The sequence below is a fragment of the Schistocerca nitens genome, chromosome 10 (assembly GCF_023898315.1).
Source record: "Schistocerca nitens isolate TAMUIC-IGC-003100 chromosome 10, iqSchNite1.1, whole genome shotgun sequence".
Taxonomy (NCBI): Eukaryota; Metazoa; Arthropoda; class Insecta; order Orthoptera; family Acrididae; genus Schistocerca; species Schistocerca nitens.
The window spans coordinates 7024894-7044706 of NC_064623.1; the positions used below are offsets into that span (position 1 = coordinate 7024894).

Below are 19813 nucleotides of genomic sequence, written 5' to 3' on the forward strand. Positions count from 1 at the left end.
GTTTCTCCCTGTGTAGGTCGGCGTCAACAAAATATTTTCGCACTCTGCTGAGAAAGTTGGTGATTGAAGTTTCGTTAGAAGATTCCGCAGCAAGGAAAAACGCCTTTGTTTTAATGATATCCATCCCAAATCCTGTATCATGTCAGTGACACTCTCTCTCCCCTGTTTCTCGATGGTAAAAAACATGCTGCTCTTCTTTGAGCTTTCTCGATGTACTCTGTTAACCCTATCCGGTAAGGATCCCACACCAGGCAGCGGTACTCCAAGAGAGGACGGACAAGCGTAGTGTAGGCAGAGTCCTTAGTAGATCTGTTGCATCTTCTAAGCGTTTTGCCAATAAAACGCAGTCTTCGGTTCACCTTCCCCACATTTTGTGTGTGTTCCTTCCAATTTAAGTTGTTCGTGACTGTAATTCCTCGGTATTTACCTGAATTTTCGGCCTTCAGATTTAAGTGCTTTATCATGTAACCGAATTTAAATGCATTCCTTTTAGCACTCATATGAATGACCTCACACTTTTCATTATTTAGGGTCAGTTGCCAATTTTCGCACCATTCAGATATCTTTTCTAAATCGATTTGCAATTTGTTTTCATCTTCTGATAATTTTTGTAAACGATAAACGACAGCATCATCCGCGGACAACCTAAGATGGCTGCTCCTCAGATTGTCTCCTACATTGTTTATATAGATAAGTAACAGTTGAGGGCCTGTAACACTACCTTGGCGAACACCAGAAATTATTTTTGTTAAGGTCGATGACTTTCCGTCAATTACAACTAACTGTGGCGTGTGTGAGGGAAATAAGGAATCCAGTCACGTAACTGAGACGATAATCCATAAGCACGCAATTTGATTACAAGCCGCTTGTGACCGGCCAGTGTGGCCGAGCGGTACTAGGCGCTTCAGTCTGGAACCGCGCGACCACTACGGTCGCAGGTTCGAATCCTGCCTCGGGCAAGGATGTTTATGATGTCCTTAGGTTAGTTAGGTTTAAGTAGTTCAACGTTCTAGGGGACTGATGACCTCAGAAGTTGAGTTCCATAGTGCTCAGAGCCATTTAAACAAGCCGCTTGTGAGGTAGAGTATCAAAATCCTTCTGGAGATCTGGAAATTTGGAATCAATTTCAGGGCCCCTTGTCAGTAGTACTCAACACTTCGTGTGTGTGAAGAGCTGGTTCACAATATATGTTCCAAACTCCCGGTGCATATCGATGTTAATTAAAGGGGCCAGTAATTCAGACGATCACTACTACTACCTTTCTTGAATGTTGACGTGACCTGTGCAATTTTCCAGTCTTCGGATACGGAACTTTCGTCGAGCGAGCAGTTGCATATGATTCTTAAGTATGGAGCTATTGCATCAGCATACTCTGAAAGGAACCTAATTGGTATACAGTCTGGACCGGAAGACTTGCTTTTATTAAATGAATTAAGTTGCTTCACGACTCCGAGCATAGATACTTGTAAGTTACTCATGTTGGGAGCTGTTATTGATTCGAACTCTGGAATATTTACTTCGTCTTCTTCGTTGAAGGAATTTCGCCGATGTTTCCATTCAGTTAAACATAAAACTACAATATAAAAGCACGGTTAGATTCTGACAAAAACATTTCACAGACTTGCCAAAGCACAGACTGATGTCATTAGAACTAATGTAAGTAGTGCACTTGTACAGCACTGTGGTTATGGTTCACATAATAACACTAACATGCGTTTAATGCATGCCACATCTGTGGACTATCACAGGAATGTTTCCTCTTTTGTTAACTGCATTCTGCAGGTTATTCTTATTAGCAGAGAGCTTGGAGTAGAGGAGAGGTGTCACACAGTAGCGAAGATGAACAAGTGGTCAAAGCTCTTACGGTATGCATTCCTAACTTTACTGGACTTTTTTTCCTCGTTTTGGTGCGTACTACCAGCTCTCAAAATATGGAGTACTTCCTGCATATATTTGATCAGTGTCTCTGCTCTCGCTTTCTCAAAGGAACCTCTGGACGTCTCTATTATCACCGAGTCGTCATCCTAAACTGCGGTAGCCATTCTAGCAAACGAATGAAAGTAGAATCTCACTATATCTTCAGTTGGTACATGAACTGCAGTTTCAGAAGCCTGCTGCTGTCTTTTCTATGAAACTGAAAACTTGCTAACTACGTACTCGTTATTTACATATGTATTACGGAAAATACCTAGTAGCAATAAGCTCCACGAATGGTAAATATGTGTGTTAACGCAGTACAGTTTGCTGTGGGATCGTGGCTCACGCAGTAAGACGTTTACCGTCCACTTGGTACCATGTTCAGACCTACTGTGACGGTAATTTCTTGTTACCATGTGAAAAATGGCAAGGTCGACAACAGTACACAATCGACGGTAAACCCGGCAAGTTTGATGTAAAATCGGCAAAAGAAGGCAAGCTGCTGGAATCCTCCGTATTGGTAATATTCAAGAATGGAGTTCGCAGGTGAGTGTGAAAAGTTTTGAAAGAGTTCCGCAACTTTCAAGCACACGCACATTGAAGCGTCTCATTTTTTCAGTGCGTTAGAAAGCCAACACCAGTGAAAGAAGTCGTGTCCAATCTCCACACACAAATTTAACAACAACATTACAGGACATTTCCAGTCGCACTTCATCACTGTGGAATAGATTGAGATTAAATAGCGCTACTTTGGAAAAAACGGAAAACTCAGTTCTGTATTGTAAAGCATCGTAATTGAAAACTGTTGAAGAGGGCTTCTACAAAAGAGACTGCTTACGAAACGATTGTGCGTCCCATGTCAGCTGCTGAGCAGCTGCTGTCGTTCATCTGCTGGAGAGACATCTGTCAGCGCCTTCAAGAAAGGAGCAGAGTCACTGGCACCGTAAAGTACAGTGTATGATCGAAAGTGTCCAGACACCTCTCTGCAGTGAGCAGCCGACCTCTGGGCGTCACCAGAGGCGGACCCACCAGAGTGGAAGGCGGCGGGGTCTCTCTGGATGTCAGCAGGGAAGCAGCGACGACATGACGGGTCGGTCGGCTGAGCTGAGTGACAGCCTGGTCATTGTGCATCACCTGAGTGACAGGTCAGTCCTTTAAAACTGCCCACGACTACTACTGGTGATGTAAGCTGAATTGAGAAACTGCGTAAAGAAATAGGTGAAACGATTATTTAGCCTTAGCGCAAATAGTTCCAAAGACTCACAAAACGGGACTCGCGTAAAAAGCGAGATCACATCTAAACTGACCATAAGATCCGTATCACGTGCAGTGCTCAATCCGGGCGATGTTGCGAATGTGGCACTCACACATTCCTACACATTCGCTGAGAAGGCGTGGCGTGTATTTTGCTAGCTAATATGTATTCCTCTCCCGTGTTAACGTTTTCACCTCAGAGTGGCTCTTCCAACCTACGTCCTCAATTATTTGCTAGATGTATCCCAATCTGGTTTCCTCTACAGGCGTTACACTGCAGCTTCCTCTAGTGCCATGAAAGTTATTCTCTGATGTCTTAGCAGATGTCCTATCATGCTCTTCCCTCTTCTTGTCATTGTTTTCCACATATTCCTTTTCTTGCCAGTTCTACGAAGAACCTCTTCATTTCTTACTTTATCACAATGCTGTGTTCCAAACGTACATTCTCAGAAATTTCTTTCTTAAATAAAGATATCCGTTTGATATCAGTAGACTTCTCCTTGCCAGGAATGCCCTGTTTTCTACTGCTACTCTGCTGTTTATGTCCTCCTTGCTGCATCCATCATGGGTTATTTTGCTGCTAGGGTAGCAGAATTCCTTAGCTTCATCTACCTCGTGATAATTATCTTGTTAAGTTTCTCGTTGTGCTCATTTCTGCTCCTTCTCATTACTTTCGACTTTCTTCGGTTTACTTGCAATCCATATTCTGTACACATTAGACTATAGACTATTCCTTCCATTCAACAGATCTTCTGATTCCTGTATACTTTCACTGACGATAGCAATGCCATTAGCTAATCTTAAGTGACACCATTTCACCTTGAATTTTAGTTCCACGCGTGCACCTTTCTTTTATTTCCATCGTTGCTTCTCCGACGTATAATTGAACAGCAATGGCGAAAGACTACACCCCTGTCTTACACACTTCCTCGTCTGTGCATTTCGTTCTTGGTTGTCCATTCTTATTGTTCTTATACACATTGTACATTACCCTTTTCTTCCTGTAGTTAACCCCTATTTTTCCCAGGATTTAAAACATCTTGCACCATTTTACATAGTCGAACGCTTTTTGCAGGTCGACAGATCTTACGGACGTGTCGATTTTTCGTCATTCTTGCTTCCATTATCAACCGCAACGCCTAAAGGCCTCCCTGGCGCGTTTACCTGACCGAAAGTCAAAGTGACCGTCATACAACAGATCCTCAATTTTCGTTTCCAATTTCTGTATATTATTTTTGTCAGCAACTTGGATGAATGAACTGTTAAGCTGATTGTGCGATAGTTCTCGCACTTGACAGCTCTTGCAGTGTTTAGATTTGTGTGGATGATGTTTTTCCGAAAGACGGACGGTAAATCGCCAGACTCATACATTTTAGTGTACATGTACTGACACGTTCCATGACCTGTGAAATTTGCTCCTCAATTTGGACCTGTGAAACTCGACGAGTAAATAAATAAAAATAAACATACCAGTGTGAATACTCGTTTTGTTGCCACTTTCCCCAAAGATTTAAGAAATTTTGATGGAATGTTATCTATCATCCCTTCTGCGTTCATCGATCTTTAGTCTTCCAAAACTTTTCTAAATTCTGATTCTAATTCTGGATTCCCTGTCTCTTCCCTACTTCGCTGTGGACTCTTGTTTCTTCTTCTATCACGACATGAGACAAATGGTCCCTGTGATAGAGGCTTTCGGTGTACTGTTTGCACATATCCGCTCTCTCCTCTGCATTTAACAGTGGTACTGCTCTCTTTAGGAATATCATAAACCATTGCTGCACGGCTGCTTGTATTGTAAGACCCTTAACGATGTTACGGGGCAAGTGAACCCGCCCCATTGAGAATATTCATTATCTGCTTTTGGTGTCCATTCGTAAGATCGACGACTTTATCTCCCCACGTAACTCTTGAAAACAAGAAAATCATTTTGCTGTAGTCCACATGTGACATCAGGACTGTAGCGTTGCGCTTGTTGGCTGCCAGTTTTTAGATAATTTGACATCAATTCATTTTTATTGACTTTGTTCAGTGCCTAAACGTCGATATAAAATTCCAGCAACAAATGCACTATTAATACAAAGTATAAACCATCGGTGCAGTAGTTGTTTTATATTATAAGGAAAAACAATACTTTTTAAAGTTACACAAGCTCACTTCCACTGTTGTCTTCAAAAATCATTCAGAAACAATCATTTGTTCTCCATGTCTATAAGTAAATTTTGTATTGTAGAAAACTGAATGTCAACTATGATGGGTGGGAGTGGTATGTATCTTAAGAAAATTTTACTCATCAATGGCTTCTGTACAGTATTTAATTATTTTACTATAGAAAACTATATGCATTTATAAAGAGACAACAATTGCCACAAATTTTGGAGCAAAGAAAGTGTCTTTTGTATAACAATAACTAAATTTGATACATAAATGATGCATACTATTTACAAAGATATTCTAAAATTAACTCTTTGTGCACAAACATTACATAGAATAATCAAGAAATTAAACCACTGCTGCCGTCTGAATACTGTTGTGTGAGAAACAAAGATATTTACATATTACTAAACTCAAAATTAAACATAAATTATGAAACTTATATTTTAAAAGATAAAGTGATCTCACTTCATTCTCCTGTCATGTATTATAGCTTAACAAACAAAATTATTTTTCAGTGCGAAATATTGCATTGTATTTCACCCCAAAACTACTCATTTACTCTCATAAACAGAAAAAAAACCTGTTTGTCCAATGAATCCACTCTCATAGCTACAAATATTCTATACGTTCTGTAAGTGTAAAATCATGATAAAATATACTTCAGGTGATCAACACTTATTCCTTTGGCCCTGTTACTAAACTAATGGCATACCCTTCCACTGTATTATAGTCGATTTGTTTCCAAAATTTCACTAGATATTGGTGTATTAACATATTTTGCACCACACACACTATCCGTAGAAAAATCTCTTTGGCAAAACACTGTACACAGAAGTTTGTTTTAAAGACTTTTTGATTCTCATTGTCATTATTCAGTACTTATAAAAAAAGTGATAACTCTAGCTAACGGTTGCACTTTTTATTTTCATGCTCTAGAGTTATGGTAATAATTTTTATGATGATATATTGTCCTGTTTACAGACATGGACCAAAGTTAGAAAAAGCAATAAAATGAATGCGCTCTAATATTGAATATTATAAGAATGATGTTAGTGGGTGTAAACTAACTTTGGGTAAGAAATCTCAAAGTGCTTTAGGGAATTTAACTTATCATTAAGACTTTTATTTTCAATCACATTTTTGTTATTAAATTCACAGAAATATCACTATATGTGCAGAGGCACATTACACATATTAATGCCAGTAACTGGTAACTGCAAGATAAAGGAAATCATTTAGTATGTAGAGTGATACCTTCATAAACAAATATATTTATGTACAGAAAAGTTTTATCTGCATTAGGCATTCAGATTTACAAGTGTGCTATATGCTAGATGCAGGTAAAGTATTGGGTACTAACATTTATTGAATAAAACTGTTTTCATCCGAAAATAAACTTTGAACAATGTTATATAATACATCAGCCATAATATTTGGTAACAATGTTGCGGACTAGACAAAGGTAAAGAGTGTTATTTATGGAGTTAGATGATTCATAAAACTTAAAAAATTGTTTCCTTTTCTTTGTAATGAGTTACCAATAAGATCATGTAATAAAATGCTTGTATTGAGAAATGGTAAATGTCCATGTCTGTCACAGAATAAAACAGCAGGGAATAGGCACTTAATAAATGGCATTCACTCCCTACAGTAGCAATTGAAAAACATATACATTTTACTTTTAAACTGTTGCACAAACCGAAATATACAAAACAAATAAGATAAGTTTTGCTACAAACTGCTTGTCACTATATTTAGCATTCTGTGGCACTGTTTGTCTATAACGGCATCGGGCTAGAAAGTCTCAACAGTTCTAGTCGATGTTTTGCATGTTTCAGGTGCTCCCATTTTTAAAAAAATTGTTAGATATTTTCAGCAATTTACATTTATGTCAGAAATAGTGGCATAGGGATCTGGAAAAGCTTTGAATAATTTATAGGGGTCATAAAACAGTTTTCGATTAGTACACGCTAAACTTTAAGCATTTATGGGGAGAAACCTGTTGTAGCTCTTCTTTTTCGCAGTTTTACTGTCCTTAATATTGTGAATATTGTGTGTCTGTTATTAATCACAACTAACTTCTTGCTGGATGTGGGTATTTTCATCCACAATACACACAAGAGAATTTTGTCAAGCGAAAATCCAGCAAATACGATATGAGTATTGCTGACACTGTTGTTCACAAAGAATGATTTAGCATGTACTCTTATTGTGATATGGAGCACAATAATGGGACGAAGTAATCTTGGTCTGTTCTTCGTTACTTTTCTACCCTGAAAGACGTTAATGGAGAATTATTACTCCTATATTGGTGGCTGACCAATATATATGATGACGCAATCGTAATCTGCAAATGCTGATGAAACGACGGAAGCCCCTAGCGGCGTAGGCTTGGAATGGGTTGTGGGGGGAACACTGAACTCCTCAGGGGCATTCTACTGGCGGATTATCGAGATGTTTCTCATTCTGGAGCGACGTTTACGTCCTCAGCTGTTTCTCTCTCTCTCTCTCCCTCTCTCATGCCCACTCAACGGGCTCACGTATCTGGCGACTGGGATGCTCATATTCTCTAGTGCTGCCAACTTTGGGAACGAGTTCTCCCTTTAATGGTAACTTGGCTATGTTTCATTGCCTTTGTCTGCGCTCAAACTCAAGTGGCGACAGTCGTTGCTAAGAATCTCCTGTTTCTGTAAGTAATGTTTTGAACACTTTAGTTGTTGTTTTGAGTGGAAGGTCTTTGTTATTCTAACATGTTTTGGTGGGAAGTCGCTTCAGGAATATGTGACTGGGAATTTTGCACTGTTCCAGCATATTTTGTTTTAGTCAGCCATGTCCCAGAAAATTACCAATTCGGATTGAGCGACATTCCTACGGGTCTATTATTCTTTTCTAAGATTTGATAAAATTGTAATGGAAAATAACTCTCAGCATTGTAATTTAAGGTGATAAATATGGAAAGGTAATAATTTTAGAATATTTTTATGGTTAATCAGTAGTACTGCCAATATCGTTTATTATGATAGTATACTAAGAAATATAATTATTGTATTTTTGATTGCGTGTTTGTTTCGATTCAAACATATAGTATCATTTTCAGTTTAGACTTTTGGTAAAGTTGTTATTAGAAGGTTTGAATACATTGTATAGTAGTAAAACTTTGTACTTGTACAGTACTTTGAAGAGTCGTTGTGTAGAGTGTATAAACCATCTGATGATGCCTATAGCCTTAAGTGGATATGAGAACTAGAATGTGGAAAGCAATACAGCTAGGCATTAGATTGATACTTCAGTTGTTGTTGGGGGGAGGGGGGGGGATTGGTGAGCTCATTAACTTAGTCTCTATACTTTATACCAGTCAGTGCTCACACAATTTGTATTTATTGGATCTTTACGCTTCGTCTTTTCAGACGTTATCACTAGCCCAAAATGCTCCCAGCAGAGGACTCTTGGAGTAAACATATCGTCGAAGATCCTCCTGTGGACTCTAGGAGAAGTCTTGAGGATACGTTCACTCATATTCAGTGCTCTCTGTACTATCTGGATGAAGAATTCTGTCTTTCAGCACTGAAATTCCTCGGTCTTCCTGCTTTTTGTGCTTTGCATCTTCCGCCATGTTGTTGTCGGAGAAAAATTTCCATCGGTGTGTACGTGTTTAAAGGATTATTTATCCGTTTCAGGTTATAGAACTTATGTCGTGGACTACAAAAATATCGAAGCAGGGATTGTCAGATCTGCAGGATATTGCAATATTTTTTTTAAGAGAGGTATATAACCAGAATAATTATTTTCTTCGCGTTTGCTATAAATTTTACAATCTCTTTCGCGGTTTTTTTCCTCCAGATGGTAAGTTTTTCTTATCACCACATTTCTTGATAATTGATTGAGTTATTAATATTTATAGTTCCAGTGCGTTTAAAGAAATCCACGAAGATTTAATGCGCCAGCAATAATTCGTTCGCTCTGTGTCATGACTATGTATATCCTGCAGGAAACTGATAAGCAACGTTCCCGAAATGTGTCACCCTACACATGTATCTACATTGTCAAAATGGATACACGTATTATCTACAAGTACGGATAATTTTCCTGAAAACTCAGAATTTAAGGAAATACATTCACTTTTGGAGTACATGTATCCTATGGCACTGACAGGCAACATAGTTTTTAGTAGTCAATGCGTGACGTCAGTTATTAAGTATGTTAATATGTACTTAATTTTCGACTGAGGTGTAAGTGGCATTCCACATTTTAGTATCAGTTTATATTTTATAAGTATATCCTTTGTTCATTCGTGGAATGTCTGAAAAAACGATGTCAACTTCGTTCTGCATTGCTTATAACACACGTTTTTACGAGTTATACGTATTTAAAGGTTTTGCTAATACAGTAGATAATTTAGGGGTTTCTGCTGCATCTCGTGGCGTTCTTTTGCTCGACAGTGAAATGTGTGGGTAAGAAACAAGTGAAATAAAGCAGAATCAATTTTCTGATCGTACTGCCAACGTCTGAATTGCAAGCAAATTTTTGAACTGGTACAGCAGAATTATCACCGTTATTTTGTACTAGTCCTGAAACAGTCCATCGTGTTGTTCTGCAGAGATCTGGAGCACGCGATGTCGTAGGAGTGTGTTAGCACAGAATGGGAACGTGTTTTGTTTTGCATTCTAGTGGCACTTCGTGGTGTGAGGGTCTTTGGCTGGTTAAATAGCTGAGTTGGATATCCAGTTTAGGCTTACATTACTGCTCTTCCCGAACTACCACGCAGCCGTCGGCCAAGAAACTCACGGGCCACTGATATCGGCTCAGAAGTTGAAATAGAGATAGCCAATAATTAAATATTGAGAGAGCTCTGACTGGTAGAAACTGTATATGGGAAGAAGCAATTTTTATGGGAGTGGTCTAGTCTCAGCTGTATTGTGAAATGTTTTCTAAGACATCTTATCGCCCACCCGGTTAGCCGTGCGGTCTGACGCACTGCTTTCCGGGTGGGAAGGAGCGCCAGGTCCCCGGCACGAATCCGACCGGTGGGTTTGTGTCGAGGTCCGGTGAACCGCCCAGTCTGTGGATGGTTTTTAAGGCGGTTTTCCATCTGCCGCGGCGAATGCAGGCTGGTTCCCCTTATTCCGCCTCAGTTACGCTATGTCATGCGATTGCTGCGCAAACACTTTCTCCACGTACGCATACACCATCATTACTCTACTACGCAAACATTGGGGTTACGCTCGTGTGGTGTGAGCGGTGTGGGGCGGCGGTGGGGTGAGTTGACTGCTGTAGCCTGCTGCGGGTTTGTGAACCACTCAGGGCTACAGCGGGGACGGAGCCTCTCCGTCGTTTCTCGGTCCCCAGTTCCATACAATACAATACAGTACAACATCTTATCACCTGTCACAAGCTCCAGTTGAGACAATGATCTACGTGGAATCGAATATCATGACTCTGTTATCAATCCGATGCCTTCGTGTCTAGACTGTCATGAAGGAATGTTCTGATACCTAGTCAGTGACCACTTAGCTAATCTTTGTTTTTGCCTGGAAAAAACTAGAAAAACCAAAAGTAACAGCCTTAACTAAACCACATCAGCAAGTGAAGTGTTTATATGTACAACTCATTAGTATTCGAAATAAATGTGTCATTATTAAACACGCACAGCTGCTTTGAGAATATTTTCTTCATAGTTGAGACTTGTGTCGACCAAAAGATCACGTTCAGTCGACGGAAGTTATCAGTGCATCAATATCTCACAGCCTTCGTCGACTGTGGGTGACATTCGGATCAAAAGTATTCTCGACAGTAAAGAATACATCCTTGCAGGAGTTTATTGCTGGTTTCTTAAGATGTTTAAAAATCTGTGGAACACTGGTTACAGAAAATATTTGGTTGGTAATTCACCAAGAAACAATGGTTGTTGTTTTTATACAAAATTGCCAAACGTCTATATTTGACCAGGTACACATTTTATACAGTCTTAAATTCGTGTGTATAATCTATGAGGAAATATCATAGGTAATTTGCAGGAGGTGGCGTAGGCTCTGCAGCTTTTCGTATTTGTGATGTACAGTTTATCTGGTATTCCTGTGGTAGAACCGTGGAAGACATATGAGCAGAGAATTAGAATTTAACTACTAGTTCTTTCTCTGCTCTGTTGTAAACATATTTCCAGCACGCTCAAGGAATGGCAGGACACCTAATGAGAATCATAGCGCGGTACCTCATATGAAACTGCAAGTGTGTGGATACTTCAGCACTGACCTACAAGAAGCCTTCCGCTGTTAGCATGGAAATGCTCTCTCTATCTCTCTCTCTCAATGCGATTTTCTATTATAAAGTGACCCAATCACGTGTAAGTTCTAATTCTAAAAAGGTAAACATTTACATCTTTGGTACCTCTTGAAATACTACTAATTTCCGCTCCATCAAACACACGATTTTCTCCCATTTGGAATTCGCAGTACACGTATATTTGATGCACAAAGTCAATGAGCAATTTTCACAGCAAGTACACGTTCGAAGTAATTACAAATATTAGAGTGAACAGATTTCTTGGATGACAGTGTTTGTAGAATGCGCAATACAGTTGCTACTACGGAAATGTGTGGCGTGGTTAGTCTTCGTTGTGAACTGTTATCTAGTACACTGACGTAGTGAAAGGAAGTAATTAAAAACATCTGTAATACAGCAGAGGACGTAGAGGTGTAGGAAAATGGTAAGATAGCCTGTGAAAATTTTCGTACAATGAGTCTGCTGTTACTGTCCGAAGCTAGTGGTTTACTACCCAGCTGAAGAATCACTTTCTTTGTCTTTGTCACTTTGAAAATAATCTGAAATCAACAATAAGCTCCAGTATTAAACGTTTATATCTTTGGTAACAGATAAACTCTTTGGCAGTCCGACTCTTTACCGACTTTAAGTCCACTTTCAGGTTTTGTAGCGGACGCCCGCACGCTTCAAGGTGTTGAGAAGGGATGCAGTGAATGGTGTATGCCGGTTCCGGCGGCTTCCCATTGTTGCCCCGGTCACGTGGCGCTCGAGCGTGGTGCGATTGTTGGCGACGTCAGGCAGGCGTGTGACGTCACGGCTCTTCGAACACTTCCGGCAGCTCGTCGCTCCTGTCGTTCCTGTGTGGAACCATGGGCCCCATGGCTATGCTCACCTGGGACACCATGGTGCGGCTGATGGCGTCCTTGGACTTGTCTGCAACAAAAGACGTAATGGAGGTGAACAGCTGTGCAGAGTCAGAGAACCGGCTCTCTCAATCCATCAATGCCGAGCGTTACATTAATGCTACGTGTGACATGGCAGCGATCTTAAAAGAATGAAGTAAGTCCTGTGAGGAATTCAGAATGAAAATTAATAAGAAAAATACAAAATGTGTAATGATAAGTGCAACAAAAGTAAGAACAACTATAAAGCTAGAACAACAAAATATAGAACAAGTTAATGCTTTCAGATATCTGGGAAGCATAATTAAGGAAGCATCAGATGTAATGAGGAGATGAGAACACGTACAGAAATTGCCAAGAAGGCATTTAATAAGAATAGGAGGCTTCTATGTGGGTGAATGGACGGGAGGAGACTGGCAAAGTGCTTTATATGGAGTACAGTATTATACAGAGCTAAGACATGGACACTGAGGAAAGAGGACGGAAGAAGAATAGAAGGATTTGAAATGTGGGTTTGGAGGAGGATGGAAAGGATAAAATGGGTAGACAAAGTGAAAAATGAGGAGGAGCTGAGAAGAGTGGGGGGTGGGGGGGAGGAGATTGAGAAATTTTAAAGATAATCAGGAAGAAGAAATAAAGTTGGCTTGGACATTGGATGAAAAGAGATTGCTTACTGATGGATGGAATGGAGCGAATGGTGAATGGTAGAAGAAGAAGATGCAGAAGATATCAGAGGGCGGATAGTGTAATTAAAGGAAACAGTTATGAGAAAGTGAAGATGCTAGCAAATGACAGGAGTGCATGGAAAGCTACATGTGAAGACCTGCCCTAGGGCAGAACACATAATGATGATGATGATGATGATGATGATGAATGACACAGTTAGCCTTGGACAGTGATGGTCTTCCACAATCTTGGTATCGTTATTTAAGGATTGTTGAACATATGTTCTTCCATTCCTATGTTAGTAGTTTTAAGAATCAAATCATGGATTCATACTTTATGTAACAATGAAACTATTTTATCATTCAGGCTCAAGAACAGCAAATAGTTCCCCAGCACACCAACGGTCACATGCTATTTATTTAAATGTATGCAACATTATTTGTATCGTAAAGACACATATTAGATTTTCAGCGTTACATAAAGGTAACGCTAAATACAAATGAGAGCATTTTGATGATTCTACCCATCATCCTATTATGCCTATTGCTGTTTTAATGTGGTATTATTTTGGACGCACTGGGACTGCGAGAGAAAATAGTATGTCCCAAAATTCCCCCTTTCCAAAGAAGGAAATGGAAAAAAAGAGGTACATTCTGCCACACAAAAGGAAAATTATGTGTTTCTGTGAAAACGGCGTGACAACTGCATTATTTGGCAAGTATCTTGTTCCTTTGTAGCTCCTTGACCCTCCATTCTGACAGAATACAACAAGCACATCGGTGGAATTGATCGAATGAGTCAATATGTGAATCAGTACAAGATAAATATCTGTAACAGGAAATGGTACTCAACTGTTTTCTGTTAGTTATTGGATGTCACAGTACACAGTCCCTGGATACTCTAGCAAAAAAATGGAAAACTATGTCTCTTGTAAATTTTCGAAGAGAAATTATGCAGTCATACTTGACGAACTATATGAAGCCACCAAATGGGGCTGGTTGAATCCCATACTGTACTGTAGGAGATGAAGTTGAGTTTGATGCAACGAAGCACCTGATTCTGAAAGTACACGAACACAAAAGATGATGATGTGTTGGACTAAACTGTAAGACATCAGCACCTACCTAATGGAAGAAATGTAATGCACGACTACACGTTGAATATTTTGCGGTTTATCACGTCAAGTAATTTGTTATTTTACTTTTTGATTTGTCATTTGTACTCATGTACAGTTTCTTTGCTTCAGAACAATAACGTGTAACATTCCCATATTGTGCAGAAACTGACATAATGTCCTTGCAGAAATCAGCAATCACTGGCAGCAGAACGTAATTCATACAAATGTTAAAAGTGCAGCATACAGGGACTTGGCAGTATGAGTACAGATATTTTTACTGATGACAGAGAACAGTGACTGAAAAATGTTACATTAGTACTAACTTAATGTGCAGAGTAATAATCATAGCTATTTGGAGTAGTATGTTTTTAGGTTGATTCATACCTCCAAGTACATGTGGCAATAGCAAGCCATTCCCTGGGCAAGCCGGTCAGGTGTTGAAGTGTGGACGTGTGGACGCAAAACGGTCAATCTATACCGACAGGCGTAGTCCATTAAGTCGTGCAATTACGACCGTGCGGAAAATGTCAGGTTTTAAATTATGTGCCGTGTTTGCAGGAAGAGTTAGGTGCAGAGAAAAAAAAAAACAGCTGACACACTGAAGTGGCTAAATATTAAAGTACAATATCTGCACTTGTACACCCAGTACATGGTACAGTAGATTACATGAAAACCAGAAAGGTAAAAATTACTTTTCCACTTTAAATGCTTCTTTTCTAATGTCATAAGCAAGGTAAAAGTAAGAAATGTTAAAGAAATTAACGAAAAAATAATATGGACGCTATTGGGTTAATTCCGAGATGCACTGTGAAGAGCCTGTTCAAACATTCATGCCACCACGATGCTGGGAAAGAAATGTGGCGCACAGGGTGTGGAAGCTGGACTGCACCTTAACATCGGTTTGTTGCAGGATTCTCGAACATATGCTCAGTTAGAATATAATGAATTTCCTTGAGGCAGAGAAGCTGCTGTCCATGCATCAGCACGGCTTTAGAAAGCATCGCACCTGCGAAACGCAACTCGCCCGCTTTTCACATGATATCTTGCGAACCATGGATGAAGGGTATCAGACGGATGCCATATGGGATGGGTTCCCAAATATGTGAGTGGCTCGAAGACTTCTTAAGTAATAGAACCCAGTACGTTGTCCTCGATGGTGAGTGTTCATAGGAGGTGAGGGTATCATCTGGAGTGCCCCAGGGAAGTATGGTAGGTCCGCTGTTGTTTTCTATCTACATAAATCATCTTTTGGATAGGGCGCATCGCAATGTGCGGCTGTTTGCTGATAATGCTGTGGTGTACGGAAAGGTCTCGTCGTTGAGTGACTGTAGGATACAAGATGACTTGGACAGGATTTGTGATTGGTGTAATGAATGGCAGCTAACTCTAAATATAGATGAATAAGAAAAAGAATCCCGTAATGTTTGAATACTCCATTAGCAGTGTAGCGCTTGACACAGTCACGTCGATTAAATATTTGGGCGTAACATTGCAGAGCGGTATGAAATGGGACAAGCATGTAATGGCAGTTGTGGGGAAGGTGGATAGTCGTCTTCGGTTCATTGGTAAAATTTTGGGAAGATGTGGTTCATCTGTAAAGGAGACCGCTTATAAATCACTAACACGACCTATTCTTGAGTACTGCTCGAGCGTTTGGGATCTCAATCAGGTCGGATTGAGGGAGGACATAGAAGCAATTCAGAGGCGGGCTGCTAGATTTGTTACTGGTAGGTTTGACCATCACGCGAGTGTTACGGAAATGCTTCAGGAACTCGGGTGGGAGTCTCTGGAGGAAAGGAGGCGTTCTTTTCGTGAATCGCTACTGAGGAAATTTAGAGAACCAGCATTTGAGACTGACTGCAGTATAATTTTACTGCCGCCAACTTATTTTTCGCGGAAAGACCACAAAGATAAGAGAGATTAGGGCTCGTACAGAGGCATATAGGCAGTCATTTTTCCCTCGTTCTGTTTGGGAATGGAACAGGGAGAGAAGATTCTAGTTGTGGTACGAGGTACCCTCCGCTACGCACCATATGGTGGATTGCGGAGTATGTATGTAGATATACATGTAGATGTACTTCTGCTTGTGTGATGTTAAAACAACTTACAAGATTGCGGTGGTTGTCGGGAACGTTGTGTGGCTGCACCCCGTAATTTACCTGCCATCCGGCGCACGTATTACACGGGTCACCAGGTCCCAAATGACGCAGTGCATTAGCAGCACGTTGCGCGACTTCTGAACAAACACAGTTATGACGTGTTGTTGCGTACAACGTTAAGCAGTAAGTTTACTACCGAGCGAGGTGGCGCGGTGGTTATCACACTGGACTTTCATTCGGGAGGGCGACGGTTCAAACCCGCGTCCGGCCATCTTGATTTAGGTTTTCCGTGATTTCCCTAAATCCCTTTAGGCAAATGCCAGGATGGTTCCTTTGAAGGGGCACGGCCGACTTCCTCCCCCATCCTGTTCTAGTCCAATGGGACCGATGACCTCGCTGTTAGGCCCCCTCCCCCAGAGCAAGCAACCAACCAATCAGTAAGCTTCTGATCTCTGTACCTCCTTGGATTATGTTCGGTAGGGTCGAAGCTACCACGACGAGTGGAGTAATATCTGACTGTTTGAAGTGGGAAAATAGGCAGAAAGCAAAGTAAAAGGGAAACACAAAACTACAGTCTGGAGCCGAGCGACCGCTACGGTCGCAGGTTCGAATCCTGCCTCGGGCATGGATGTGTGTGATGTCCTTAGGTTAGTTAGGTTTAATTAGTTCTAAGTTCTAGGCGACTAACGACCTCAGAAGTTAAGTCGCATAGTGCTCAGAGCCATTTGAACCATTTGAAACACAAAATCATATGTGTGTTATTAATCATTTGTCACCCAAAATTAGTGTTCCAGCGAAAAAAGGTTTTTATTTAACTGTTATCTTGTGTTACAAATTTTTGGCTCTTCTCTCTGAAGTTTTAATGAGTGACATAGCAATTCAGCTCCCGTTCACCGCACCGACACCTTACATGTGATACCGGATGCAAGGGAATGACTGATAACACCATCTTGTAGCGTAGGTAATGTCGAACAGTGCTAAAGTTTCCAGATACTCCTAAGTCTGATGTGCACCGTTGTCGGGTTAGGGCTGCTAAACGACACCCGATCCAGGGACTTCATTCGACTACCTTGAAGGACTGGTCGCAAAAAATTTAGAGATACCACAGCAGCTTGTTTTTATTAAATATGACGTGCTCCGATTGTTAGTTACTGACCTTTTTACTAGATGGTGATTTTACATCTGGCATTTCATGGGGAGCCAACATTTTCGTAATTTATGCCCAATTTTGAGCTTGATGTCCTGCAATATATGTTAATGATATAAATTCAATCAACTGAATATGGGATAAAAGGAGGAAACCTGGGTCATAATTAAATAGACAACAATACAGTTCAATGGCGGTTTGTTCACTTAAAAAGCAGTTATAATACGCCCGGTATTTTCAAGAGAGTGAGCCAGTCGTTTCTTGGAGTGAATCATCTTTATATCGAAACTGGAAACAGAAACGTCTTGCACATACTGTAAGAAATCTACACATGTGAAGTTAATTTCGCGCTTACTCCAAGGGAATGCTACAGGACCATCGCTGTATTCAGTAATAAAGAGCAACATAAAACCGAAACCGTAACGAAACCACAAGCAGATACTATATGTGAAGGACTGTGTACAACTAGCGTGTATAGCGGATGTGTATGTTACTATTAATTCACAGCTGCCGTTCGTCAAAAAAAATGGCTCTGAGCACTATGGGACTCAACTGCTGAGGTCATTAGTCCCCTAGAACTTAGAACTAGTTAAACCTAACTAATCTAAGGACATCACAAACATCCATGCCCGAGGCAGGATTCGAACCTGCGACCGTAGCGGTCTTGTGGTTCCAGACTGCAGCGCCTTTAACCGCACGGCCACTTCGGCCAGCTGCCGTTCGTCAGATGTTACGGATCAGAGCAATATACATATTATTGTAGTTTACCATTGTGAACAGCGTTGTGGTTGTGTAAGGTGCCATATTTAACCCAGGGAGAGAAAACTGTGCTTAAACCCTAAATTCGTTTTGAATCACTTGAAGAAACACGTCAAATGTTTGTAGAAAAATTTACGAATGCCAATACCCCCAAAAACAGTTTAGGTTTCAGATGCAAAAAGAATTAATTATTTAAGTAAAGAACTTTTTAATATAACACCTTTTTAAAAAGGAGTAGAAATGTTACAAGTATTGTCATAGCCATTAAAAAAATCACAAATAAAAATTTTCAGCCTGTCTTTACAGGGTTAGGAATCTGTGTGGGGATAGGAGAAATTATTTTACACTTTTCAGCCCGGTTTAAAAATGTATTACATCAAGCAAATTTTATTTATATAATCATTGTCTACTTTTTAATCTCTTTCAGATACTTTGATATTACAGCAGAGGCATATAGTAAATTTCAGGTTAATTTCGGTTTCTCTTCACCTGAGTTAACCAATGTATTGCTTCCTACCACGTACATCCCGCGAAAAGGTCTTGAAGGTAAACATTAGAAAGATTTCAGCTCACACGATGACTCTTCCTGCGAATCATTTGCGTATGGCATAGGAAAAGGTGGTAAATAGCAATGCTACATTTGTACCCTTCGCCACGCACCAGATGAGACAGCGAGATAATATTGCATTGTCATGCACTTATGAGTTATGTTGAAAGTTTAAAGTCTCCAGCTCATAGGGACGTTAGCTTAAAATCAATCACAAAATCAGTGCTGAACAGGCAACTGACAAGGAATCGACCTAATAAAGAAGTGTCAAAACATGCAACTTTCCGTTAGGATTCCATAAACCATTGCCGATACTGCAAGGAGAGTGCCGGCCGCGGTGGTCTAGCGGTTCTGGCGCTGCAGTCCGGAACCGCGGAACTGCTACGGTCGCAGGTTCGAATCCTGCCTCGGGCATGGGTGTGTGTGATGTCCTTAGGTTAGTTAGGTTTAAGTAGTTCTAAGTTCTAGGGGACTTATGACCTAAGATGTTGAGTCCCATAGCGCTCAGAGCCATTTGAACCATTTTTTTGCAAGGAGAGTTACTGCCAGTCCAAAAAAATCGGTGCACAACTTATCCTAACAATCTGGTATTAAGTACACATCGTAAAGTTTTCTATGAACCAAAACTGAAACCTTAGCGCGTTACAGTTGTGCAACAAATAGAGGAGGCAGACAAACTCAAACGAATTCATTATTGCATCTGATTCCTCGACAAGCGTAGTTGCAGGGCAGATAGACCCGGTGCAGTGTTCCATGTCAGACTAGGCTGTTTGTTGTGATCTGCAGTCCTGAGACTGGTTTGATGCAGCTCTAAATGCTACTCTATCCTGTGCAAGCTTCTTCATCTCCCAGTACCTACTGCTACCTACATCCTTCTGAAGCTTCTTAGTGTATTGATCTCTTGGTCTACGATTTTTACCCTCCACGCTGCCCTCCAATGCTAAATTTGTGATCCCTTGATGCCTCAAAACATGTCCTACCAACCCATCCCTT

The 19813-nt window shown here is 40.4% G+C and overlaps 1 protein-coding gene across 1 annotated transcript in view; it reads right to left on the reverse strand.

Annotated features, from left to right (window-relative positions):
- Positions 1-5555: 5555 nt before the first annotated feature.
- LOC126210350 (G-protein coupled receptor moody) overlaps positions 5556-19813 on the reverse strand; it is a 491669-nt gene continuing 477411 nt past the window's right edge. The window contains exon 11 of the mRNA XM_049939564.1: positions 5556-12516. Coding sequence (XP_049795521.1) covers positions 12395-12516 — 122 coding nt within the window. The 3' untranslated portion in view covers positions 5556-12394. The remainder of the gene's footprint in view (positions 12517-19813) is intronic.